This window comes from Nerophis ophidion, linkage group LG18, assembly GCF_033978795.1.
Source record: "Nerophis ophidion isolate RoL-2023_Sa linkage group LG18, RoL_Noph_v1.0, whole genome shotgun sequence".
Lineage (NCBI taxonomy): Eukaryota > Metazoa > Chordata > Actinopteri > Syngnathiformes > Syngnathidae > Nerophis > Nerophis ophidion.
Window position 1 is genome coordinate 30,323,048 of NC_084628.1, and position 27,338 is coordinate 30,350,385.

General features: G+C 41.7%; 1 protein-coding gene across 5 annotated transcripts in view; it reads right to left on the reverse strand.

Moving 5' to 3' along the window:
- Positions 1–4,089: 4,089 nt before the first annotated feature.
- The window catches only part of LOC133537103 (glutamate receptor ionotropic, kainate 1), a 132,154-nt gene continuing 108,905 nt past the window's right edge, over positions 4,090–27,338 (reverse strand). For 4 of the 5 annotated variants that reach the window (XM_061877967.1, XM_061877966.1, XM_061877970.1 and 1 more), the window contains 9 exons: positions 22,285–22,392; positions 20,740–20,781; positions 20,394–20,507; positions 10,959–11,162; positions 10,658–10,881; positions 10,472–10,590; positions 10,184–10,401; positions 7,816–8,041; positions 4,090–7,747 (listed from right to left, as the gene is read on the reverse strand). In XM_061877967.1, coding sequence (XP_061733951.1) covers positions 7,458–7,747; positions 7,816–8,041; positions 10,184–10,401; positions 10,472–10,590; positions 10,658–10,881; positions 10,959–11,162; positions 20,394–20,507; positions 20,740–20,781; positions 22,285–22,392 — 1,545 coding nt within the window. In that variant the 3' untranslated portion in view covers positions 4,090–7,457. The remainder of the gene's footprint in view (positions 7,748–7,815; positions 8,042–10,183; positions 10,402–10,471; positions 10,591–10,657; positions 10,882–10,958; positions 11,163–20,393; positions 20,508–20,739; positions 20,782–22,284; positions 22,393–27,338) is intronic. The other variant, XM_061877968.1, reaches the window with a different exon arrangement.

Below are 27,338 nucleotides of genomic sequence, written 5' to 3' on the forward strand. Positions count from 1 at the left end.
TTCTTCTTCTCCTTCTTCTTCAACTTCTCCTTCTATTTATTCTTCTTCTCCTTCTACTTCTCCTTTCTTATTCTCCTTTTCCTTCTTCTCTTCCTCCTTCTTCTCCTCATTGTCCTCCTCTTCCATCTTCTACTCCTTTTCCTTGTCTTTCTTCTTCTTCTCCTTCTTCACCTTATCCACCTCCTACTCCTTCTCCTTGTCCTCTTCTTTCTATCCTCCTCCTACTTCTTCTCCTTTTCTTTATCCTTCTCCTCTTTCTTCTTCTCCTTCTTCACCTTCTCCTCCTCTTTCTTCTTCACCTTCTCCTTCTCCTTGTCCTCCTCTACCTTCTTCTTCTTCTCCTCTTCCTTCTTCTTCTTTTCCTTCTCCTTCTCTTTATTCTTCTTCTTCTCCTACTCATCCCCCTACTTCTTCTCCTTCTCCTTTTTCGTCTCCTTCTTTGCCTTCTCCTCCTTGTCCTCTTCATTGTCCTTCTTCTCTTCCTCTTCCCTCTCCTTCTTATTTTCCTTCTCCTTCTCCTGTTTCTCCTTCTCTTTATTCTTCTTCTCCTACTCATCCTCCTACTTCCTCTACGTTCCTTCTCTTTCTTCTTCTTCTTTTTATTCTCCTCTTCTCCTTCTTGGACTTCTCCTCCTCTTCCTTCTTCTTCTCCTTTTCCTTCTCCTTCCCCTCCTTCTCCTTCTTTCTCCTTCTTTGCTTTCTTCACCTTCTCTTCCTCATTCTTTTTCTCCTTTTCCTCCTCCTTTTTCTCCTTATTCTTCTCCTTTTTCACCTCCTCTTCCTTCTTCTCCTTGTCCTTATTCTGCTCCTCATTCTGTTCCTTCTCCTTATTCTTCTCCTTGTCTTTCTTCTTCTTCTACTTCTTCTCCTTCTTCACCTCCTCCTCTTCCTTCTTCTCATCCTCCTTCTCCTTGTCCTCCTCCTTCTTCTTTTTTCCTCTTTTGTTTTTTTAAACTTCCACCATCTCCACATTTTTCTACGGATTCAAACCATTCCATCTTCAACATATTTCGCTCATCCTGGACATTCAAACTATAATTTTTTTAAGTAAAATTTTTTTTTAGGAATCCCCAGAAATCCCGTTTTCTCAAACCCTTTTTTTGGCGACTAATCCTTCCACATTTTACAGCCCTCTGTCAAATCATTCCTCTTAATCAGAACAAATTTTTTTTTTTAAATTCCCGGTTTTCCCTAAATTCCAGGAATTCCATGGTACCATTTCTCAATTATAAATGTTACTAGATCAATGTTTCTCGACCATTTTGAAAAATTCCAACACCAACCAATCAGAACATTCAAGGTGTTTTTACCATTTTCCAAAAAATTCCCACTTTTCCCCAAATTCCCAAATTTCAATGAATTTCCTATTGAAAAGAATGGGAGATTTTTCAAGGTTCCACAGCTCCCACATTTTTTATCCAATTCATTCCAAATTCAAAAGTCAAAATATTCAGCAGGAATTGTGTGCTCCATTTCAACAATGATGAAAAAATTCATAGATTTTCTAGAATTCACAGTTTTTAGGGACAATTTCCCCATTCAAAATGAATTGTCCCTCTTTCAAAGTTCCACAATTATCACGATTCAAACTATTCCAACTTCAACACATTCAATTCATCCTGGAAATTCAAACAAAAACTTTTCCACGTACAACAGATTTCCAGGAATTCTTTTTTTTTATCCCCAAACCTTATTTTCAAAATTTTTTATGTGCGATGACTCCTTTTACATTTTCCAACCCATTTCAACCGTTCCACTGTCAAAACATTTCTCTTGATCAGGACAAAAAACCAAGATGATTCAAGAACTTGAAAAATTCACAGTTTTCCCGAAATTCCGTAATACCATTTTTCAATTAAAAAACTGTTACTACTTCAACATTTCTTTACCGATTTAAACAATTTTAATACCAACCAATTCAGCTCATTCAGGGCATTCATGCTCTTAATCATTTTTTTTTTTAAATCTCGCTTTTCCCAAAATCCCCAAATTTCCAGGAAGTTCCCATTGAACTGAATTGGACATTTTCCAAGTTGTACAATTCCCACATTTCTCAACCTATTCAAACATCAACGCATTCAACTCATCCTGGAAATTCAAAGAAACATTTTTCTACGTACAACACCTTCCCAAGTTCCAAACCAAATTCCGGTTTCCCTGGAAATCCAAACCCTTCCAACATTCAAACTATTCTTACATCCATACCACATTCTGTCATTATTGGAACATTCACGTGCAATTCTTTCAGGAATCGCCTCTTCTAGTTCGCTTTGCCGTTCCTGTTTTTGCGCTTGACTTTTCACTGTGACACCGCCCGTTATCCCGTGAAGAGCAGGAGTTGCTTGTCAAGGATTAGGAAACAAGAGGATTATAAATTAATGAAAACATCTGGAGGTTTGTCCACTTGCAAATAAATCACTCATCAAAGGCGCTAATAGATTAGACAAAGAGTTACCCCCAAGAATACTCTCTGTGATTAGTTCAAGCTGTGATTTGAATATCCTTCAGTTTCAAGTACTTCTGATGCCAGTTTTACTCTGCGCAACACGGATATCGAAGTTTCTCCTGCAGGGGTCACCGTGTTACCCGGAGAAAGACACAATACTCGACTATCATTCCCGACATAAGGTCCGTGACCTTTTAGTGACACAACATTAATCGTGTAAGCTGTTTAGCACGCCACCGTCTCCATCAACTTCATTTGGAGGCGAGTGTTCCATTGACAGGATTATGGGAAGGAGGGTCGTACCACCGTAATCTCCCAGTGAAGTGAGACACACAGAAGGGCGTCATAGAACGCAGCTCGTTAGCATACGTCCGATTAACGAACAGATGATTTTTTTTATGCATTCTAAATCGTAAATAAACACTAACAAGAGTCAGCTAACAATTGAGGTAATGAATGTCGCTGTATTCCGCCTATGAAGCGCTTTAAAAACATCCAAAAATCTCCATCATCATTGTTTTATGTGCACACTCTAATTATATATGTAATGTAGTAATTCATAATAACATGTGATATATACATGATGTAAGTTTATACACTTATGTCATGTAGTTATATTCATAATAACGTATTATAGACTGTGCAATCGTGGTCGAAGGTTTACATACACTTGTAAATAACATAATGTCATGACTGTCTTGAGTTTCCAATCATTTCTACAACTCTTATTTTTGTGTGATAGAGTGATTGGAGCACATACTTGTTGGTCACACAAAACATTCATTAAGTCTGGTTCTTTTATGAATTTATTTTGGATCTACTGAAAATGTGACCAAATCTGGTGGGTCAAAAGTATACATTCAGCAACATACATGATCAATGTTGGTGATGTAGAAAAGTTACAATCAAATCAAATGAGCTTCATGGCCTCTTAACTTCATGTGAGTGATTATGATTGACAACACCTGTTGACTTAAATGAGCCCATGTAATAGGGCTCATGTGATGCAGTCATTAGACTCAGTTACAGAAGCGACAATGGGGAAGTCAAAGGAACTCAGCACAGATCTGAAAAAAACGAATCATTGACTTGAACAAGTCAGGAAAGTCACTTGGAGCCATTTCAAAGCAGCTTAAGGTCCCAAGAGCAACTGGGCAGACAATTGTTTGCAAGTATAAAGTGCATGGCACAGTTTTGTCACTGCCATGATCAGGAAGAAAATGCAATCTATCACATGCTGCGGAGAAAAAATTGGTCAGGGTGATCAAGAGTCATCCGAGAACCACCAAAAAGCTGGTCTGCAATGAATTGGAAGCTGTTGGAACACAGGTGTCAGTGTCCACAGTTAAGCCTGTTTTGCATCGCCATGGACTCAGAGGCTATCATGCAAGAAGGAAGCCATTGCTCAAGAAGCCACACCTTAAGGCTTGTCTAAAGTTTGCTGCTGATCACATGGACAAAGATAGGATCTTCTGGAAGACAGTTCTGTGGTCAGATGAAACAAAAAATGAGCTGTTTGGCCACAATAACCAACAATATGTTTGGAGAAGAAAAGGTAAGGCCTTCAATCCCAGGAACACCTTTCCTACCGTTAAACATGGTGGTGGTTGTATTATGCTCTGGGTCTGTTTTGCTGCCAATGGAACTGGTGCTTTACAGAGAGTAAATGGGACAATGAAAAAGGAGGATTACCTCCAAATTCTTCAGGACAACCTAAAATCATCAGCCCGGAGGTTGGGTCTTGGGCGCAGTTGGGTGTTCCAACAGGACAATGACCCCAAACACACGTCAAAAGTGGTAAAAGAATGGCTAAATCAGGCTAGAATGAAGGTTTTAGAATGGCCTTTCCAAAGTCCTGACTTAAATGTGTGGACAATGCTGAAGAAACAAGTCCATGTCAGACAACCAACAAATTTAGTTGAACTGCACCAATTTTGTCAAGAGGAGTGGTCAGAAATTCAAGCAGAAGCTTGCCAGAAGCTTGTGGATGGCTACCAAAAGCGCCTTTTTGCAGTGAAACTTGCCAAGGGACATGTAAGCAAATATTAACATTGCTGTATGTACACTGCAAAAAGTCAGTGTTCAAAAACAAAATTAATAAAATACAAAAATGAGGGGTATTTTCCTTGAACTAAGCAACATTATCTGCCAATAAAACAAGAACATTTGGCTTGTCAAGACTTTCCAAAACAAGTAAAATTAGCTAATCACAATGAACCCCAAAATACCTTAAAATAAGTATATTCTCACTAATAACTACTGCACTTTTCTTAGTAGAAAAAAAGAGACCTTTTTGCTCAATGTGTTGAAAAATATTCCTAAATAAGTAAATGCTAGAGCCATTTGTCTTGATATGCGCTTGGCATCATGATTTTTTTTTTCATGCTTAAAGTAAGAAATGATTACTTTAAAATGTAGTTTTGTGCTTGTGAGTGTTGATGACACTGCTTTACATCAGTTGATATTCTAGTTTCAAGCATGTTTTACTCAATATAGGTCATCAAATCTCAGCCACAAGCTGTAATATCTTACTGACATCATATCGGACCAAAACCCTTAAAAGAAGTAAAACACTTTAACATAAAAATCTGCTTAGTGAGAAGAATGATCTTATCAGACAGAAAATAAGCAAATATCACCCTTATTTGAGATATTTAATCTTACTTAGATTTCAGTTTTCGCAGTGTATACTTTTGACCCAGCAGATTTGGTCACATTTTCAGTAGACCCATAATAAATTCATAAATGAACCAAACTTCATGAATGTTTTTTGTGACCAACAAGTATGTGCTCCAATCACTCTATCACAAAAAAATAAGAGTAGTAGAAATGATTGGAAACTCAAGACAGCCATGACATTATGTTATTTACAAGTGTATGTACAAACCCCGTTTCCATATGAGTTGGGAAATTGTGTTAGATGTTAATATAAACGGAATACAATGATTTGCAAATCATTTTCAACCCATATTCAGTTGAATATTCTACAAAGACAACATATTTGATGTTCAAACTGATAAACATTTTTTTTTTGTTGCAGATAATCATTAACTTTAGAATTTAATGCCAGCAACACGTGACAAAGAATTTGGGAAAGGTGGCAATAAATACTGATAAAGTTGAGGAATGCTTATCAAACACTTATTTGGAACATCCCACAGGTGTGCAGGCTAATTGGGAACAGGTGGGTGCCATGATTGGGTATAAAAACAGCTTCCCAAAAAATGCTCAGTCTTTTACAAGAAAGGATGGGGCGAGGTACACCCCTTTGTCCACAACTGCGTGAGCAAATAGTCAAACAGTTTAAGAAGAACGTTATGGATTTCAACATCTACGGTCCATAATATCATCAAAAGGTTCAGAGAATCTGGAGAAATCACTCCACGTAAGCGGCATGGCCGGAAACCAACATTGAATGACCGTGACCTTCGATCCCTCAGACGGCACTGTATCAAAAATCGACATCAATCTCTAAAGGATATCACCACATGGGCTCAGGAACACTTCAGAAAACCACTTTCACTAAATACAGTTTGTCGCTACATCTTCAAGTGCAAAGCTCTACTATGCAAAGCAAAAGCCATTTATCAACAAAATCCACAAACGCCGCCGTCTTCTCTGCGCCCGAGATCATCTAAGATGGACTGATGCAAAGTGGAAAAGTGTTCTGTGGTCTGACGAGTCCACATTTCAAATTGTTTTTGGAAATATTTGACATTGTGTCATCCGGACCAAAGGGGAAGCGAACCATCCAAACTGTTATCGATGCAAAGTTCAACAGCCAATATCTGTGATGGTATGGGGGTGCATTAGTGCCCAAGGCATGGGTAACTTACACATCTGTTAAGGCACCATTAATGCTGACAGGTACATACAGGTTTTGGAACAACATATGCTGCTGTTTAAGCGCCGTCTTTTTCATGGACGCCCCTGCTTATTTCAGCAAGACAATGCCAAGCCCCATTCAGCACGTGTTACAACAGCGTGGCTTCGTAAAAAAAAGAGTGCGGGTACTTTCCTGGCCCGCCTGCAGTCCAGACCTGTCTCCCATCAAAAATGTGTGGCGCATTATGAAGCATAAAATACGACAGCGAGACCCCGGACTGTTGAACGACTGAAGCTCTACATAAAACAGGAATGGGAAAGAATTCCACTTTCAAAGCTTCAACATTAGTTTTCTCAGTTCCCAAACGTTTTTTGAGTGTTGTTAAAAGAAAAGGTGATGTAACACAGTGGTGAACATGCCCTTTCCCAACTACTTTGGCACGTGTTGCAGCCATGAAATTCCATGTTAATTATTATTTGCAAAAAAAAAATAAAGTTTGAGTTTGAACATCAAATTTGTTGTCTTTGAATTGAATATGGGTTGAAAAGGTTTTGCAAATCATTTTATTCCTTTTATATTTACATCTAACACAATTTCCCAACGCATATGGAAACAGGGTTTGTAAACTTTTGACCATGACTGTATGTGATGTGATTGTGAATGATGGGCAGCATTCCCCAAAAAGTGTTGTTCCCCTTTAAGGTTTTTCCTGCAAGACATTAGATACTGTAAGGGCAGTAAAGGAAGAGACACACGCGTCCATAAAAGGGTTGAAAGGATGTAATCTTCTTACCTAACTTTGTTTTCCTCATTGATGAAGCAATGCTGATGAGACACCGACATGCTCCAAAAAAATTTTTTTTAAATTCAACACAAAGTACCCCGATAAATACAACACATTTGGAAAGAGTAATGGTGGGTAAATGTCAAATACATGATCAGGTGGAAGAGTGTGAATGCCTACAAAATCAGGAATGACACATTTCTTCCTGTAGAACAGAAAGGCCCTGGTCAAGCATCGTGATGCCAAAAGGGTTTTCATGCCTTCAGATCCATGAGCTCTACATCAAAACTAATGCAAACACTAAACTCAACAGTCCTGATTGTAACAATGCAGTCTCACACGGTTTCCTGTAGAATCGCTCAAAAGTCCTGTTGCATTGGCGCGTCCCCAAATGTCGCGCGTTAATACTTGTTGTGCCACTCGCACTGGCCCACGCTGACCTCCTCGAGGTCCAGGTTTTTCCGGGACTTGTAGATAAACTCTCCGATGGCGACGAAAACGGAAAGGACGAGTCCGGCCGCCAGCACGATGAAGATGCCCCCGATGTTCTCCACGCCCAGAGCGCTGGCCTCTTTGCTGTCCTCCTCGGGACAGCCGTTGCCCCGCCACCATTTCTCCTTCATCATGTGCAGCTTGCCTTCTTCCTGGAGTTGCAGGATGGCGATGGTCACTTTGTCTCTGTAAGGGGAACCTGGACAAAGGAACACAAAGGCGGGGTAAGAATGGTTCACACCACTAGATGTTATCGCAGTCCCCTACCAATCGGAGTGCCCACGCCGTAGCCCTTTGAGTCTATTAGACCTCCGATCTGCGTGAGGTTGCAGTTGCGTTGGCTGATGTACTCGATACTCGTGGACTCCATCAGCAGGGCGTAGTCGGTGGTGAGGACCCGCTGGATCCCCTCGCGGTTGTTCTTCACCAAGGCGGTGTTTTTTCTGCTGCTCATGAAGGCCCACATCTTCTCGTAGGTGGAGATCTTGGATTTCTGTTGAAACACAAGCCTTAGCTCATGGTTTCCGGACAGATCTGGTCATTATGTACAAAACCCAAAACCAGGGAAGTTGTCAGGTTGTGTAAATAGTAAATAAAAAGAGAATACAATGATTTGCAAATCCTTTTCAACTTAAATTCAATTGAATAGACTGCAAAGACAAAATATTTAACGTTCGAACTGGTAAACTTTGTTATTTTTTGCAAATATTTGCTCATTTGGAATTTGATGCCTGCAACATGTTTCAAAAAAGCTGGCACAAGTGGCAAAAGAGACTTGAGAAAGTTGAGGAATGCTCATCAAACACTTATTTGGAACATCCCACGGGTGAACAGGATAATTGGGAACAGGTGGGTGCCATGATTGGGTGTAAAAGCAGCTTCCATGAAATGCTCAGTCATTCACAAACAAGGATGGGGCGAGGGTCACCACTTTGTCAACAAATGCCTGAGCAAATTGTCGAACAGTTTAAGAACTACATTTCTCAACGAGCTATTACAAGGAATTTAGGGATTTCACCATCTACGCTCCGTAATATCCTCAAAAGTTTCAGAGAATCTGGAAAAAATCACTGCATGTAAGCAGCATGCCTGTGCACCTTGGATCCTTCAGGCGGTACTGCATCAAAAATTGACATTAGTGTTTAAAGGATATCACCACATGGGCTCAGCAACACTTCAGAAAACCACTGTCAGTTATGACACTTGATGGTTACATCTGTAAGTGCAATTTAAAATTATACTATGCAAAGCCAAAGCCATTTATCAACAACACCCAGAAACGCCACCGTCTTCGCTGGGCCCAAGCTCATCTAAGATGGACTGATGCAAAGTGGAAAAATGTTCTGTGGTCTGACAAATCCACATTGCAAATTGTTTTTGGAAACTGTGGAAGTCGTCTCTTCCGGATCAAAGAGGAAAAGAACCATCCGGACTGATCTAGGCGCAAAGTTCTAAAGCCAGCATCTGTGATGGTATGGGGGTGTATTAGTGCCCAAAGCATGGGTAACTTACACATCTGTGAAGGCACCATTAATGCTGAATGGTCCATACAGGTTTTGGAGCAACGGTATCATGGACGCGCCTGCTTATTTCAGCAAGACAATGCCAAGCCACGTGTCACAACAGCATGGCTTCATACTAAACAAGTGTAGGTACTAGACTGGCCTGTCTGTAGTCCAGACCTGTCTCCCATTAAAAATGTGTGGCGCAATCTGAAGCCTGAAATAGGACAATGGAGACCCCGGACTGTTAAACAACTTAAGCTGTACATCAAGCAGGACTGGGAAAGAATTCCCCGTGAAAAGCTTCAAAACTTGGTCTCTTCAGTTCCCAAACGTTTACTGAGTGTTGTTAAAAGCAAAGGCCATGTAACACAGTGGTAAAAAAACCCCTGCGCCAACTTTTTGGTAATGTGTTGCTGCCATTAAATCCCAAATTTGTTATTATTCGCAAAAAGTTTGCAAAGTTTCTCAGTGTGAAAATTAAATATCTTGTCTTTGCATTCTACTCAATTGAATATACGTTGAAAAGGATTTACAAATCTTTGTATTCGATTTTTATTTACCATTTACACAATGTTCCAACTTAACTGGTTTTGGGTTTTGTACCAAGAATGGAGGCAACATGAAAGGACAAGTTGTTGAATGGAGAATTTTCCTGGCCTACAACGTCTGCTGGAAATTCTTTAGACAGTTTTTGTAGAATTCCGCTAAGAACCAAGTCAATGGCTGTCAAAAGTGGCAGTATTATGTTAATTGGGCGCTAGCTAGCTCGGGGAATCAAGGTGGACCAGAACTGCCCCAATTAATTAAAAGGTTTTGGACTGTAGAAACAGTCAAACCAAGTCCACAACTTATGAGTTCCTGGTCTATGGAGTTTTTGTATTGCATATGAATGTATGTTTAGTTTAGTTTAGTTTATTAGGAATCCCCATTAGTCTAAACCGCAGTGGAGACTATTCTTCCTGGGGTCCAGAATATACGTAATGTGTGTGTGTATATGTGTGGTTCGTAAACCTCTACCCTATGTCATAACTTTGATTAGGATGCATGGTCCTTTGCAAAACTGGTAAGGCTGTTTAGTACACTTGCCTAGTCAATTCCCAGTCAGGGCATATCTGCACTCTGACAGTTACCTTAAAGAAAGTCATAGTGGAGCCGTCTCTTACGGCGCCATACTCTATTTTGGTTTGCTTGGCCAAGTCGTCGGCGGAGTCGATGGGCGAGTCCATCCTCTCCACGGTGAGAAAGGCAGCCAAGTTTGCAGTGTAGGACGATATGATGATCAGTGTAAAGAACCACCAGATTCCACCGACAATCCTCGTGGAAAGGGCCTTGGGCATCAATTCAGACCCTGGAAGACGCCACAAACATGAATTGGCGATGGAACAACTGTTCGACGACACGCATCTCAAAAAGCTAACCTTGCTGCATGAGTGCTCCGACGCCAAACCACACGCTGTTTATGAGTGTGAAATTGTTCTCGACCACGTCTGAGTCCGGGTTGCAGGGGTGAGGGTTGTACCACTCATAGGGAGTGAACCTGAAGGACCAAACAGAGGTCATTACAGTGGCGGTTGAAGTCGCTTGTCGCTTTGACGCAACGTTACCTGGCGATGACAAAGAGCACACAGCTCACACCCAGGCAAGCCAGCAACACGTACATCCATATGTCAGGGGACAGCGGGTTGAGGAAAGAGAAAACCCCCGGATTGGTGCCGTTGGGTTTGTGGTAGAGTATACTGATTCCCAGAGTCATGAAGGGCTTGGAGAAATCTATCACCTTCTCCCGGACGTAGGTGATGGTGAGGGGAGCCACCGCCAGATCGGCCACCTGGCAACCGGGGAAAGCATCCCTGAGAAACCCCTTCCACGGATCACTTGAACACCCTCCGGCGTGACGGCACTTACGTGGTCAATTAGCTCCCGCACCATGCCATTCCACTCCCCTTTGTCGTTCTGGGCGCCGTATTTGCCGTCTGACACCAGCTTGACTTCGTATGAGAAGCCCAGGATGTTGGAGAGCTCCTTGAGGAGGTCCAAGCAGTAGCCCTCGAAACGGTCGTTTCCATACAGCGGCTTATCAGACTTCTTGTACATCACGTAAGGGTTTTCCTGCGACGGGACATAGCAGTCAGTTTCACTGGCACATTCATCGTTCTAGGTCTAGTTTTTCCTCATGGATTCCAAGTCGTTCAAAGCACTTCATGGTTTATTGGACAACCTCTATGTTAAAGTCATACTTGCCAACCCTCCCGATTTTTCCCGGGAGACTCCCGAATTTCAATGCCCCTCCTGAAAATCTCCCGGGGCAACCATTCTCCCGAGTTTCTCCCGAATTCCACCCCAACAACAATATCGGGGCCGTGCCTTTAGCATCCTCTCTCACCTGAAACCTTCACCCCTTAACAGCTGCATGCTGTCCAGGCGTCCACTTTTCCTCCATATAAACAGCGGGCTGGCACAGTCACATAATAATGAAGCATTGGACGGGTTTAACAATGGTCTTTACTCGGAGATGTCAAGAAATGCTGACACGTTGTATGATCTTTTAACTTGTTTAATGATAACGTTAATTTCAAGCACACACACGCATACACACACACACAAAGTGAATGCAAGGCATACTTGTTTAAAAGCCATACAGGTCACACTGAGGGTGGCTCTATAAACAACTCTAACACTGTTACTAATATGCGCCACACTGTTAACCCCCACCAAACAAGAATGACAAAATCATTTCGGTAGAATAGCCGCACTGTAACACAACATAAACACAACAGAACAAATACCCAGAAACCCTTGCAGCACTAACTCTTCCGGGATGCTACAATAACATCCACGGCTTTTGAAGCTCAGTGCACAACTGCACACACAACAAGAAGGAGACGAAGCAGAAGAACGAAGAAGAAGTACGCTTGCAAGTTCCAAAAAAATTGGAAAAAATAATTTAATTTCATCCAGGACAGCTTGAAGTTGAAGGGGTATGCTGCCTGTCCCTCAAACCCCCCAACAGTATCCCGCCCCCCGTTTCCTGAATTCGGAGGTCTAAAGGTTGGCAAGTATGGTTAAAATATCATTAAAAAATACCCAGTGGTTTTATTGATAGGAATGTGCTTAAAACGTACTTATACACACTCTGAAATCTTTTAACCAAGTTTTATTTAAAAATGAATGGATGCATAATATACTTTCTTGGCAGAAGAATCCTGCACAGGTTTCTTAAAAGCCATACCATGTTTTGTTGAAGAGTTCAAGTAAGTTTGTCTTTAATCTGTAAAGGTTTGAGATTGTTTTTCATGATACTCCTCTGACTATGGAACGATCACTCTGGTCTCAGAGAGCACAGCTCGTAAGGTTCAATGTGCACGATTGGATATCTTAATGCGTTTAAAACGAACAACACACCACGACGAGAAGTAAGTTGTTTCTTAGTGGGAAATGTATTCGTGTTAGCATGTAAGATAGCTAGCCAGCCTTTAGGCTTGCTTGACCAGGAAATGAGCAGTAGTCCGGTTCATACGTTTATCAAAGTTTTACGATCATTTCAATTTAAAACTGTAACGCTAACGGTGATTCATTGGTCTACTAGTAACCGTTACATCCCTAGTAGGGTTGTACGGTATACCGGTACTAGTATGGTATCGCGGTACTATACTCTGTTTGAAAAGTACCCGTTCCCCGTATTATTATTATTTATTTATTTTTAACGGGCATGACAATCCTGGCGCACACGTACAGAGTGCTTACAAGCAGACACGGTGTGTAGACGCATTTTGGCCCAAAAACTAAAGCTAAAAGTGAAGTTAAAACACAGAAACACCCTCAGGGAGAGATTCTTTAAGACATGGCTAGCTAGCTAACAGCTAACAACCATCTGTAGTCTGCAGTGTTTTAGTTACTTCTAATCCTCGCCTCCGTGGCGACAAATAAAGTAAGTTTCTTACATGTACCATTATCACTGAGGATGAGGAATAGTTAAACATGCTTCACTACACACCTTAGGAGGATACAATAGCTCACCGCTAACAGCAAGCTAGCACCCCTGAATGTAAACAAACGCCATGGGTGGATCTACACCTGACATCTGCTGTAATGATAATCATGTTCTACATATGTTGAATGTTTATATTCAACTTGGAGAAAGCAAATCACCAGGTTGAAGTAAATAATGGTTGAGTAGATAATAAATTAGGGAGCCTTAGTTGGACATTCGCATGTGGACTAGGTTAACTCACAAGAAGAAGCAGACTTTGGAATGCAAAAGTGATAGCCCTATCCTGTTGGTGACGCTAAAATGATGTGTATTTCTGGTCTTGTCATCCTCGTCTGGACAGAAGGGTGACATGACATATTTTACTGTTTTAATTGCTTTTACCCTTTAAAATTGTTTTTAATCATTGTTTTTATATTGTTTTTTATATTGATTTATTTTTTGTTTTTATTCAGTCATTGGTGGAGGATTATATTGTTTTTAACATGGTTGTGCAGCACTTTGGAAACGTTCTTGTTGTTTGTATGTGTTATATAAATAAAGTGGATTGGATTGGATTGGCAGTGCGGCTGGATCAAAAGAGACGTTGGAGACGCTTTACTGAACCAAACGTTGCTTTCTTAAGAGCAAGCGTCATTATACAGGACTGCAGTTCCTGGAGGAATGCCTTGTTTTCTTGACCTGAACTCCTCCAGGAACTGCAGTCCTGTATAATGACACTCGCATGCAATAAAGGAACTTTTGGTTCTCCGACATCTCTTTTGATCCAGCCGCACTGCCGTGTCACCTTTCTCTCCAGACGAGGATGACAAGACTAGAAATACATGTCAATACCAAGCGTATATAGTCGATACTACTATGATTACCTGCTCAGTGGCCTTGTGGTTAGTGTCCGCTCTGAGATCGGTGGGTGGTGACTTCAAACCCCGGCTGAGTAGTACCAAAGACTATAAAAATGGGACCCATTACCTCCCTGCTTGGCACTCAGCATCAAGGGGTGGAATTGGGGGTTAAATCACCTAAAATGATTCCCGGGCGCGTGCACCGCTGCTGCTCACTGCTCCCCTCACCTCCCAGGGGGTGATCAAGGGTGGTGGGTCAAATGCAGTGACTAATTTCGCCACACCTAAATGGTAAATGGGTTGTACTTGTATAGCGCTTTTCTATCTTTTTAAGAAGCCCAAAGCTCTTTGACAGTATTTCCACTTTCACACATTCACGGCGGGAGCTGCCATGCAAGGCCTTTACCAGGACCCACCAGTAGCAAGGGTGAAGTGTCTTGACCAAGGACACAACGGACGTGACTAGGATGGTAGAAGGTGGGGATTGAACCAGTAACCCTCAGATTGCTGGCACAGCCACTCTACCAACTTCGCCACGCCGTCCCCCCAGTGTGTGACAATCATTGGGACTTTAACTTTTAATTACATCAATATTTTTTATCGGCACAAAATCCTCTTTTTAAATTCATATTATGTTTACATACTCAGGAAATGCGTCCCTGGGCACATGAGGATTTTGAAGATGTATGATCCTGTAACTCAGTGGTTCCCAAACAGCGGCCGAGAGTCCCAAGTTAAAAAAAAAATAAAATAAAAAAAGTTTATTTTATTTTATTTTTTAATTTATTTTTATTTTTATCTGTCCTTTCTAATCTATTTTCTACCGCTTGTTACTCTCAGAGTCTCCTAGCCGCTCAGGCAAATCACATTGTCTAAAAATGCTTTTTCCAATTGATGACGTGATAACAATCTGGCCCCGGGCCAAATTATTTTACCCCAATGCGGCCCCCGGGTTAAAAAGTTTGGGGACCTCTGCTGTAACTACAAACCCCATTTCCATATGAGTTGGGAAATTGTGTTAGATGTAAATATAAACAGAATACAATGATTTGCAAATCCTTTTCAACCCATATTCAGTTGAATATGCTACAAAGACAACATATTTGATGTTCAAACTGATAAACACTTTTTTTGTTGCAAATAATCATTAACTTTAGAATTTTATGCCAGCAACACGTGACAAAGAAGTTGGGAAAGGTGGCAATAAATACTGATAAAGTTGAGAAATTCTCATCAAACACTTATTTGGAACATCCTACAGGTGTGCAGGCTAATTAGGAACAGGTGGGTGCCATGATTGGGTATAAAAGCAGCTTCCATTAAATGCAAAGCATTTCACAAACAAGGATGGGGTGAGGGTCACCAATTTGTAAGCAAATTGTCGAACAGTTTGAGAACAAATTTTCTCAACGAGCTATTGCAAGGAATTTAGGAATTTTACCATCTACGGTCCGTAAAATCATCAAAAGGTTCAGAGAATCTGGAGGAATCACTGCACGTAAGGGATGATATTACGGACTGTTGATCCCTCAGGCGGCACTGCATCAAAAACAGACATCAATGTGTAAAGGATATCACCACGTGGGGTTAGGAACACCTCATAAAACCACTGTCAGTAACTACAGTTGGTCGCTACATCTGTAAGTGCAAGTTAAAACTCTACTATGCAAAGCCAAACCCATACATCAACAATATCAAGGAACGCAGATGGCTTCGCTGGGCCCGAGCTCATCTAAGATGGACTGACGCAAAGTGGAAAAGTGTTCTGTGGTCTGACGAGTCCACATTTCAAATTATATTCTGAAACTATGGACGTGGTGTCCTCCGGAACAAAGAGGAAAATAACCATCCGGATTGTTATAGGCGCAAAGTTGAAAAGCCAGCATCTGTGATGGTATGGGGGTGTATTAGTGCCCAAGGCATGGGTAACTTACACATCCGTGCAGGCACCATTAATGCTGAATGGTCCATACAGGTTTTGGAGCAACATATGTTGTCATCCAAGCAACGTTAATATGGTCGCCCCTGCTTATTTCAGCAAGACAGTGCCAAGCTACATGTTACAACAGCATGGTTTCATAGTGAAAGAGTGCGGGTACTTTCCTGGCCTGCCTGCAGTACAGACCTGTCTCCAGTCGAAAATGTGTAGCGCATTATGAAGCTTAAAATACGACAGCGGAGACCCCGGACTGTAGAACGACTGAAGCTCTACATAAAACAAGAATGGGAAAGAATTCCACTTTCAAAGCTTCAACAATTACTTTCCTCAGTTCCCAAACGTTTATTGAGTGTTGTTAAAAGAAAAGGTGATGTAACACAGTGGTGAACATGCCCTTTCCCAACTACTTTGGCACGTGTTGCAGCCATGAAATTCCAAGTTAATTATTATTTGCAAAAAAAAAATTAAGTTGAGTTTGAACACCAAATATCTTGTCTTTGTAGTGCATTCAACTGAATATGGGTTGAAAAGGATTTGCAAATCATTGTATTCAGTTTATATTTACATCTAACACAATTTCCCAACTCATATGGAAACGGGGTTTGTACTTGGCATCGGATCGATACCTAAATTTGTGGTCTCATCCCGAAACTAAGGTAAAGTATCAAACAACAGAAGAAAAAGTGATTATTAATTTTTAACAATACTGTAGATTGAACACGTTAAAAGAGAAATTAAGCAGATATTAATAGTAAATGAACAAGTGGATTAATAATCCCTTTTTACAGCTAGTCCTTTATAATGTAGAGAAAATAATAGAATGATAAATGACACAATATGTTACTGCATACGTCAGCAGACGAGTTAGCATTTGTTTGTTTACCTACTCAGTGGCCTAGTGGCTAGAGTGTCCGCCCTGAGATCGGTAGGTTGTGAGTCATACCAAAGACTATAAAAAAATGGGACCCATTACCTCCCTGCTTGGCACTCAGCATCAAGGGTTGGAATTGGGGGTTAAATCACCATAAATGATTCCTGAGCGTGGCACAGCTGCTGCAGAGGACAAATTTCACCACACCTAGTGTGTGTGTGACAATCATTGGTCCTTTAACTTGAACTTACTACAAAAAGACATGTCTAGTATGTTCACTATTTTATTTAAGGGCTAAATTGCAATAATAAACATATGTTTTATGTGCCCTAAGTTTTTTTTTTTTTAAATAAAACCAATAATGACATTTTTTGTGATGCCCTTTATTTAAAAAAGTGTCATAGTATCGAAATGCATTTTGGTGCCGGTACCAACATGTTGGTATCAGGACGACCCAAATCCCTAGATCAGTGGTTCTTAACCTTGTTGGAGGTACTGAACCCCACCAGTTTCATATGCGCATCCACCTAATGAGTGAAAAATAAAAACAATTTCAAATTCAAGACAAAGTTATATGATCTTTTACTGGTGTACAACCGTGCATAAACCTCACCTTGTTCAAAGAACAAAACCAACACAGTGCCTGAACTCGTAACAAATTACACACCTGCAAATCAGTTTAGGTTCTGCTGTTGCCATATTCCTAATATGCCGACAGGGAGAAGTTTTTATGTACACCATGAGTCAGGTGGGGCTTGAGTGGAGGCTCCACCGAGCCCCTGAGGCCCACTCACCGAACCCTTAGGGTTCGATTGAACCGTTGTTAAGAACTACTGCCCTAGATACTTAGTACAAACCCCGTTTCCATATGAGTTGGGAAATTGTGTTAGATGTAAATATAAACAGACTACAATGATTTGCAAATCATTTTCAACCCATATTCAGTTGAATATGCTACAAAGACAACATATATTTTTTTTTTTCCCAAGATGGCGCTGCTGTAGTGGCTGCTGTAGGCAGGAGCTCTGTGCTCTTGTGTCATCCTTTTGTGTTTCCCTCTTGTTTTCATGTGTTATTATATTTTTTTGCATTTTGGTCCGGGACCATTTGGGACTGTGTGACAAGGGGTGGCACTTTCGTGACCTCTGTGGTGCTTTTTTTGTGGACTTTTGGATCTGCCTCCCGGGAGCCTTTTGGCCATGGAGACCAGCTGCTGGGTCTCTGCTACACCAGAGTCTGTTTGGAGGGACTGGAGGAGATGCGGATGAGGGGACAGGGCTGCGGAGCTAGCACTGAGCTACTGGGACGGAGAGGCTTCGCGGTGTCTCGACTGGGTGAGCAGGTGTCGGACACATCAGTCACCTTGGACGTTTCCTCGCTCATCCATGCGGACTGGACATTGGCCGAGAGTGGAGTCGGTTGTCTTGGTTGCTTTGTTGGGTCTGCTTCTGTCTCTGGCCATGCTCCCTCCTCCCCAGCGAACAATGTCGTGGAACACCGCAGAGGCCACCACAGTGGATATGTTTCTTTTACTTTTTATCCATAGCTGTATGTAGAAGTGTTTGATTGATTGATTCTTTTATTAGTAGATTGCACAGTACAGTACATATTCCGTACAATTGACCACTAAATGGTAACACCCGAATAAGTTTTTCAACTTGTTTAAGTCGGGGTCCACGTTAATCAATTCATGGTGTCTGCTTGTATCTGCTGCTTTAATGTCTTTAATGTCCTCTGTGTTCTTTGATGTTTGATGTTTCCCTCTTACACACATGTAAGAGGGTTGTGTACTATGGCTATGAGTTGTTGTTGTTTTATTTATTTATTTGTTTATTTTTTTTAATTTTTTTTTATTTTTTTCCCTTGGCCTCAGTCTGCACCCCCACTCCAGGGCCCAGGCTAAGACCGATTTTTTTAAATTTTATTTTAATCTTCTATTCTTTTCTTCCCCCCGCCCCACATGTTAACCTGTATGTCATCTTTTTTGTAAGGGGCGCTGGAAGCCGGCAGACCCGTCAGCGATCCTGTTCTGTCTCCCTGTAATGTTTGTCTGATCTTGAATGGGATTGGGCTGAAAATTGTAATTTTCCTGAAGGAACTCTCCTGACGGAATAAATAAAGTACTATCTATCTAATCTAATCTATTTGATGTTCAAATGGATAAAACATTTTTTTGTGCAAATCATTAACTTTAGATTTTGATGCCAGCAACACGTGACAAAGAAGTTGGGAAAGGTGGCAAAAAATACTGATTAAGTTGAGGAATGCTCATCAAACACTTATTTGGAACATCCCACAGGTGTACAGGCTAATTGGGAACAGGTGGGTGCCATGATTGGGTATAAAAGCAGCTTCCATGAAATGCTAAGTAATTCACAAACAAGGATGGGGCGAGGGTCACCAATTTGTAAGCAAATTGTCGAGCAGTTTAAGAACAACATTTCTCAATGAGCTATTGCAAGGAGTTTAGGGATTTTACCATCTATGGTCCGTAAAATCATCAAAAAGTTCAGAGAATCTGGAGAAATCACTGCACATAAGCGATGATATTACGGACCTTTGACCCCTCAGGTGGTACTGCATCAAAAACCAACATCAGTGTGTAAAGGATATCACCACATGAGCTCAGGAACACTTCATAAAACCACTGTCACTAACTACAGTTGGTTGCTACATCTGTAAGTGCAAGATAAAACTCTATTATGCAAAGCAAAAGCCATTTATCAACACCACCTAGTAACGCCGCCGGCTAAGATGGACTGATGCAAAGTAGAAAAGTGTTCTGTGGTCTGACGAATCCACATTTCAAATTATATTTGGAAACTGTGGACGTGCTGTCCTCAGGAACAAAGAGAAAAATAACCATCCGGATTGTTATAGGCGCAAAATTCAAAAGCCAGCATCTGTGATGGTATGGGGGTGTATTAGTGCCCAAGGCATGGGTAACTTACACATCTGTGAAGGCACCATTAATGCTGAATGGTCCATACAGGTTTTGGAGCAACATATGTTGTCATCCAAGCAAAGTTATAATGGACGCCCCTGCTTATTTCAGCAAAATAATGCCAAGCCACGTGTTACAACAGCGTGGCTTCGTAGTAAAAGAGTGCGGGTACTTTCCTGGCCCGCCTGCAGTCCAGACATGTCTCCCATCGAAAATGTGTGGCGCATTATGAAGCGTAAAATACGACAGCGGAGACCCCGGACTGTTGAACGACTAAAGCTGTACATAAAGCAAGAATGGGAAAGAATTCCATTTTCAAAGCTTCAACAATTAGTTTCCTCAGTTCCCAAACGTTTATTGAGTGTTGTTAAAAGAAAAGGTGATATAACACAGTGGTGAACATGCCCTTTCCCAACTACCTCGGCACGTGTTGCAGCCATGAAATTCCGAGTTAATTAGTATTTGCGAAAAAAAAAAAAAACTTTATGAGTTTGAACATCAAATATGTTGTCTATGTAGTGCATTCAATTGAATATGGGTTGAAAAGAATGTGCAAATCATTGTATTCCGTTTATATTTACATCTAACACAATTTCCCAACTCATATGGAAACAGGGTTTGTAGTTCTTTTAAGACTTGTTTCATCGTGCCTAATCATGTATTTTTCTATAAAATACGCCAGGTTGTGACATCCTGACTGCAGAGTGTGGTTTTAGCAGTACCAGAATAGTGGTAGTACCAGAATAGTGGTAGTACCAGAATAGTGGTGACGATGAGGGTCCTGTTGGCCATGGAGTCGGTCACGTTGGTGGACTTGTCCTTGTTGTTCTCTGTTAAATTAAGGCCGGTTTGGGAGTTCCACACGCCAATCTGTGAAGATAGAATTGACAACTGGCGATCATATCGAGCGGCGTTGTGGTCGTGATGAACACACAAAACGGGCGGGATGTCCAAAAAGGGGTGAAAAAAGCAAACCAAAACAAGTCACAACAGTTGAGAGAGCGCACACATCGGGGAGAGAGAAGGACAATTACAGAGGAGAGCCGATTAGTAAACAGTGTTACTATTCCTTTAGTCTGCTTGGGGCAGCTAAAGTACAGACCTTTTTCCACACTTTATTCAGGCGATTGTTGCCCGCGATTATCTTGCAGAAACAATAAAGAAAGAGCACTTTTAAATAGGTAGCATGGGTGGAAAGGTAGCATAATGAACTGGCAAGCAATTGGTGCTAGGAATCCCTTTTCTTTACTCATGCAAATGTTGCATTTCCGCAGGGACACATTTTAAAGATGCACTATATTGCCAAAGGTATTTGGCCGGCCATCCAAATGATGAGAATCAGGTGTCCTAATCAAAATCAAGCACTTAGGCATGGAGACTGTTTCTACAAACATTTGTGAAAGAATGGGCCGCTCTCAGTGATTTCCAGCATAGGATGCCACCTTTGCATCAAATTCAGTCGTGAAATTTCCTCGCTCCTAAATATTCCAAAGTCAACTGTCGGCTTTATTATAAGAAATGTGAAGAGTTTGGGAACAACAGCAACTCAGCCGCCAAGTGGTAAGCCACGTAAACTGACTGAAGCGCATCGTGCAAAGACTTTCTGCACAGCTCCAAACTTCACGCGACCTTCCAATTAGCCCACGTACAGTACGCAGAGAGCTTCATGGAATGGGTTTCCATGGCCGAGCAGCTGAATCTCAGCCATACATCACCAAGTCCAATGCAAAGCGTGGGATGCAGTGGTGTAAAGCACGTCGCCACTGGACTCCAAAGCAGTGGAGACGCCTTCTCTGGAGTGGTGAATCACGCTTTTCCATCTGGCAATCTGACGGACCAGTCTGGGTTCGGAGGTTGCCAGGAGAACGCTACATTTCGGACTGCATTGTGCCCAGTGTGAAATTTGGTGGGGGAGTTATTATGTTGCAGATTGGCATCCTTTGGTTCCAGTGAAAGGAACTTTGAATGCTCCAGGAGATTAAAACATTTTGGATAATTCCATGCTCCCAACCTTGTGGGGACAGTTTGGAGCTGGCCCCTTCCTCTTCCAACATGACTGTGCATCAGTGCACAAAGCTAGGTCCTTAAAGACATGGATGACGGAGTCTGGTGTGGATAAACTTGACTGGCCTGCACAGAGTCCTGACCTGAACCCAATAGAACACTTTTGGGATGAATTACATAGAAAGTACTATCTGTCTGTCTGTCTGTCTGTCTATCTATCTGTCTATCCCAAAAGTGTTAAATTGGGTTCAGGTCAGGACTATGTGCAGGCCAGTCAAGTTCATTAACACCAGACTCTGTCCTCCATGTCTTTATGGACCTTGCTTTGTGCACTGGTGCATGAACAGAGACTAAGAGCCAGGCCTTTTCCACCAACATCAGTGTGTGACCTCACCAATGCGCTTTTGGAAGAATGGTGGAAAATTCCTATAAACACACTCCTTGTGGACAGCCTTCCCAGAAGAGTTGAAGCTGTAACAGCTGCAAAAGGTGGACCCTCATCATATTGAACCCTATGGGTTAGGAATGGGATGGCACTTCAAGTTCATGTCTGCCGTGACCAAATACTTTTAACAATATAGTGTATCTAGGGACTTTCCAAACTAGCAGAAAAAAAAAATTAAAAGTGGGTCAGATGGTTCACCTTCTCCAAGCCGTCCTCCTTGAGGCTGATCACGTCCAAATCAAAATCTTTCCGTAGGCCGTCAGTCTTGTTGATGATTATTTGTCCCGTTAAGCCGTTCCACTGGGCCTGTGGGGGTGTGCCACCGGAGAGCAGAAAACACCACCAGTGAATCTCCATTTATTCTTTTTAAACCGACATACACTGAAATGCTAAATCCAATAGAAGCCTTGGCAAACAAGTATTTGGGAAATGAATTATGGAGGAACTACATTAAAGGCCGTGAACAGTGACAGAGGCCTCTTAGTGTGTGTGTGTGTGTGTGTGTTCTTGTATTTCTACCCTTCTTGAGACATCAACAACGACAAGTACCGTCCATATAAAGACCGGTGAACAAGTTAGGACCGAAATTATGGTCCTAACACGGAAAACCATTCCATTTAATACAGAATCAAATTCTAGAGTCTGTGAACATTACTCCAAAGTCATATTTTTTTGTTGATTTAATGTGCATACAAAAGTAAAGATTGACCGGTGCAAAGGCAGCAATATATGATAAAAATATATAAACATTCATAATAGCATGTAATATATATATATATATTCTCCCTGCCCACTAGGTGTGAGTTTTCCTTGCCCTTTTGTGGGTTCTTCCGAGGATGTCGTAGTCGTAATGGTTTGTACAGTCCTTTGAGACATTTGTGATTTAGGGCTATATAAATAAACATTGATTGATTGATTGATAAGTATATATGTAATGTAGTAACATTCATAATAACATGTAATATATACATGATGTAAGTGTATATTTAATGTAATATTTAATGTAATTTAATGTAATAACATTCATAATAACATGTAATATATACATGATGTAAGTGTATATTTACTGTAATAACATTTAATGTAATTTAATGTAATAACATTCATAATAACACGTAATATATACTGTACATGATGTAAGTATATATGTAATGTAGTAACATTCATTATAACATGTAATATATACATGATGTAAGTATATATATATCATGTAGTAATATTCATAATAACATGTAATATTTTTGTATTTTGATAATTTTAAGTATTCATTTCACAACGTTCACTTTCCTTTCAACAACAACAACGAGACTACTAATCATGGCAGAGTTGATGAGAGACAACAAAGACTACTTTGGGACAAATGATGAGCCAGAAACTTATTTTTTAGAGCCTGAATACAAGTAGGATGACTTAAAGATCTAGCAGGTAGCGGTATTGCTAAATGCTACGCTTTGAGTCACTAGAGAAAAGCGCTATATAAATATAATTCACTTCACTTCACTACACAAGATATACAAACTATTAACATAAAAAAAAATCGCTTACTTTACAATGTCTGCTGTCACTGGGATAGAGACTGATGGGATATTTATATCTTCCCTTTTACATCAACAATTCATCATCATCCTCATGAAGGTTAATAAAAAGCCCCAAAACACGTATTTTCGTGTCATTCTCACCATGTCCGGTGTCGGATTTCAAAGTTGAACAACTTGTGGGTTTTGTGTCCACAACCTTTTACGATCCAGGTCAGAGGCTTGATTTATAATCTACAATTAACTTACACCAACTCAGAAGCCATGCAGCAGCTCAATATGTAAATATAGCAGAATAAGCTAATTAGCTTTCGACAAACAATGCACAGCTAAAAGTAGTCCCTCAGCGTTAGCGCTTATAATAACAATATGGCTAATACTTGGTCATATTACGGTCACCACATGTAAATGGAGTATTGCTGGTGTTTTTTGGATTTTATTTTAGAAGGCTTTATGGGCGGAGTCGTGTAAATCCATTAGCTGCATTGTTCGTAACCTCGGGGATGGGACAAAGCCAATGGTTTGAGAAAGAACGTGGCGTCAGCTGTGGCCAAAGTAGCAGATTCTGAACAAAATCCAAATGTAGTCAGTGAAATGTAAACACCATCCATCCATCTTCTTCCACTTAACCGATGACGGGTCGTGGGGGCAGCAGCCTAAGCAAAGAGGCCTTGACTTCCCGCTCCCCGACCACTTTGTCCAGCTCTTCCTTGGGGATCCCGAGGCGTTCCTGCGAGGAGACATAGTCCCCGTGGTTTCTTACCGGTCAGACACCTCCCCAGGGATGCATCCTGACCCAATGCCCAAACCACCTCATCTGGCTCCTCTCGATGTGGAGGAGTGCTTTACTCTCAGAGCTTCTCACCTTATCTCTAAGGGAGAGACCCGCCACCCGACGGAGGAAACTCCTTTCCGGGCGCTTGTACCCGTGATCTTTTCCTTGCAGTCACAAACCAAAGCTCATGACCATAAGTGAGGACGGGGATGTGGATCAACTGGTAAATTGAGAGCTTTGCCTTCTGACTCAGCTCCATCTTTACTACAAACCCCATTTCCATATGAGTTGGGGAATTGTGTTAGATGTAAATATAAACGGAATACAATGATTTGCAAATCCTTTTCAACCCATATTCAGTTGAATATGCCACAAAGACAACATATTTGATGTTCAAACTGATAAACATTTTCTTTTTGTGCAAATAATCATTAACTTTATAATTTGATGCCAGCAACACGTGACAAAGAAGTTGGGAAAGGTGGCAATAAATACTGATAAAGTTGAGGAATGCTCATCAAACACTTAGTTAGAACATTCCACAGGTGTGCAGGCTAATTGGGAACAGGTGGGTGCCATGATTGGCTATAAAAACAGCTTCGCAAAAAATGCTCAGTCTTTCACAAGAAAGAATGGGGCGAGGTACACCCCTTTGTCCACAACTGCGTGATCAAATAGTCAAACAGTTTAAGAACAACGTTTCTCAAAGTGCAACTACAAGAAATTTAAGGATTTCAACATCTACGGTCCATAATACCATCAAAAGATTCAGAGAATCTGGAGAAATCACTCCACGTAAGCGGCATGGCCGGAAACCAACATAGAATGTCTGTGACCTTCGGTCCAACAGACAGCACTGTATCAAAAACCGACATCAATCTCTAAAGGATATCATCACATGGGCTCAGGAACACTTCAGAAAACCACTGTCACTAAATACAGTTGGTCGCTACATCTGTAAGTGGAAGTTAAAGCTCTACTATGCAAAGCGAAAGCCATTTATCAACAACATCCAGAAACGCCACCGGCTTCTCTGGGCCCGAGATCATCTAAGATGGACTGATGCAAAGTGGAAAGTGCTCTTTGGTCTGACGAGTCCACATTTCATATTGTTTTTGGAAATACTCGACATTGTGTCATCTGGACCAAAGGGGAAGCGAACCATCCAGACTGTCATCGACGCAAAGTTCAAAAGCCAGCATCTGTGATGGTATGGGGGTGCATTATTGCCCAAGGCCTGGGTAACTTACACATCTGTAAAGGCACCATTAATGCTGAAAGGTACATACAGGTTTTGGAACAACATATGCTGCCATTTAAGCGCCATCTTTTTCATGGAAGCCCCTGCTTATTTCAGCAAGACGATGCCAAGCCACATTCAGGGCGTGTTACAACAGCGTGGCTTCGTAAAAAAAGAGTGCAGGTACTTTCCTGGCCCGCCTGCAGTCCTGAACTGTCTCCCATCGAAAATGTGTGGCGATTATGAAGCGTAAAATACGACAGCGGAGACCCCGGACTGTTGAACAACTGAAGCTCTACATAAAAGAAGAATGGGAAAGAATTCCACTTTCAAAGCGTCAACAATTAGTTTCCTCAGTTCCCAAACATTTATTGAGTGTTGTTAAAAGAAAAGGTGATGTAACACAGTGGTGAACATGCCCTTTCCCAACTACTTTGGGACATGTTGCAGCCAGGAAATTCTAAGTTAATTATTTGTAGTGCATTCAATTGAGGATGGGTTGAAAAGGATTTGCAAATCATATATTTACATCTAACACAATTTCCCAACTCATATGGAAACGGGGTTTGTAGAACGGATCGGTACATTCTAGGGAACTTCCCTTGCAGTCTTAGAGCAATCTCCACCACAGTCTCCAATTTTCTGAAGGTCTTGTAGGTGAACAACATGTTGGAAGGATTGGGGTAAGGGAGGGATTGGGTCTGTCCGGCTGGAGTGCAAAGCGGGGCCGTGGTTGGAGAAGACGCCGTCCCTCTGCCCAAGCTGCCAGAGCCAAGGTTTCAGGGGGAAGCGGCCGCGTGGGCAGCACTTTGGTCTTACCGCCAAACTCCAGACAATCTTGTCCCTCTTGCTTACGGTGGTGGGTTAACGTTTTTAGGTGGCCGAATTTGTGGTGCATCTCTAGACCATCGGGACGTTCGAGTGCAAAACGGGGCCGTGGTTGGAGAAGACGCCGTCCCTCTGCCCAAGCTGCCAGAGCCAAGGGTTCAGGGGGAAGCGGCCGCATAGGCATCACTTTGGTCTTACCGCCAAAGCTCCAGACAATCTTGTCCCTCTTGCTTACGGTGGTGGTTTAACGTTTTTAGGTGGTCGAATTTGTGGTGCAACTCTAGACCATCGGGAGGCGCCAGAAGAGGTGGCTCAGGCATCTGGTCATACGCCCCCCTCGGACGCCCCCCCTCAGACGCCTCCCTGGGACGGGGTTTAGGGCACGTCCGAGTGTTAGTAGGCCACAAGGAAGACCTCGGACACCTTGGAGAGACTATGCCTGGGAACGCCTCAGGATCCCCCAGGGAAGAGCTGGGCGAAGGAGCTGGGGAGAGGGAAGTCTGGGATTCTCTGCTTAGGCTTTCCACGTAAAAGACCCTCATCTTTAAGGTGTGGCATTTGGGGAAAGCCCTGCTGTGCACACTCCGCAAAGACATGTACCAGCCAGAATATTTTCATTTATTTACGCGCTATTTCAAGAACCTGTGAAGTCTTTTGGGTTCAGTTCTGTGCAAAAATGTACCTCGGCCCAAACAGAACAGCAACGAGGTGTACCGACTTTGGAGTTCTTTTGATGTTCCAGGTCAAAGTTGAGCTTGATTTATTCATATCGCACAATTTCAAAACCAACTACTGCCCCAAAGGGCTGTGCAGGTTACAACAGAAAGATCAGAGATTAGAAATAAGTCCAGAACATTCTCAATGTAAAACAAAC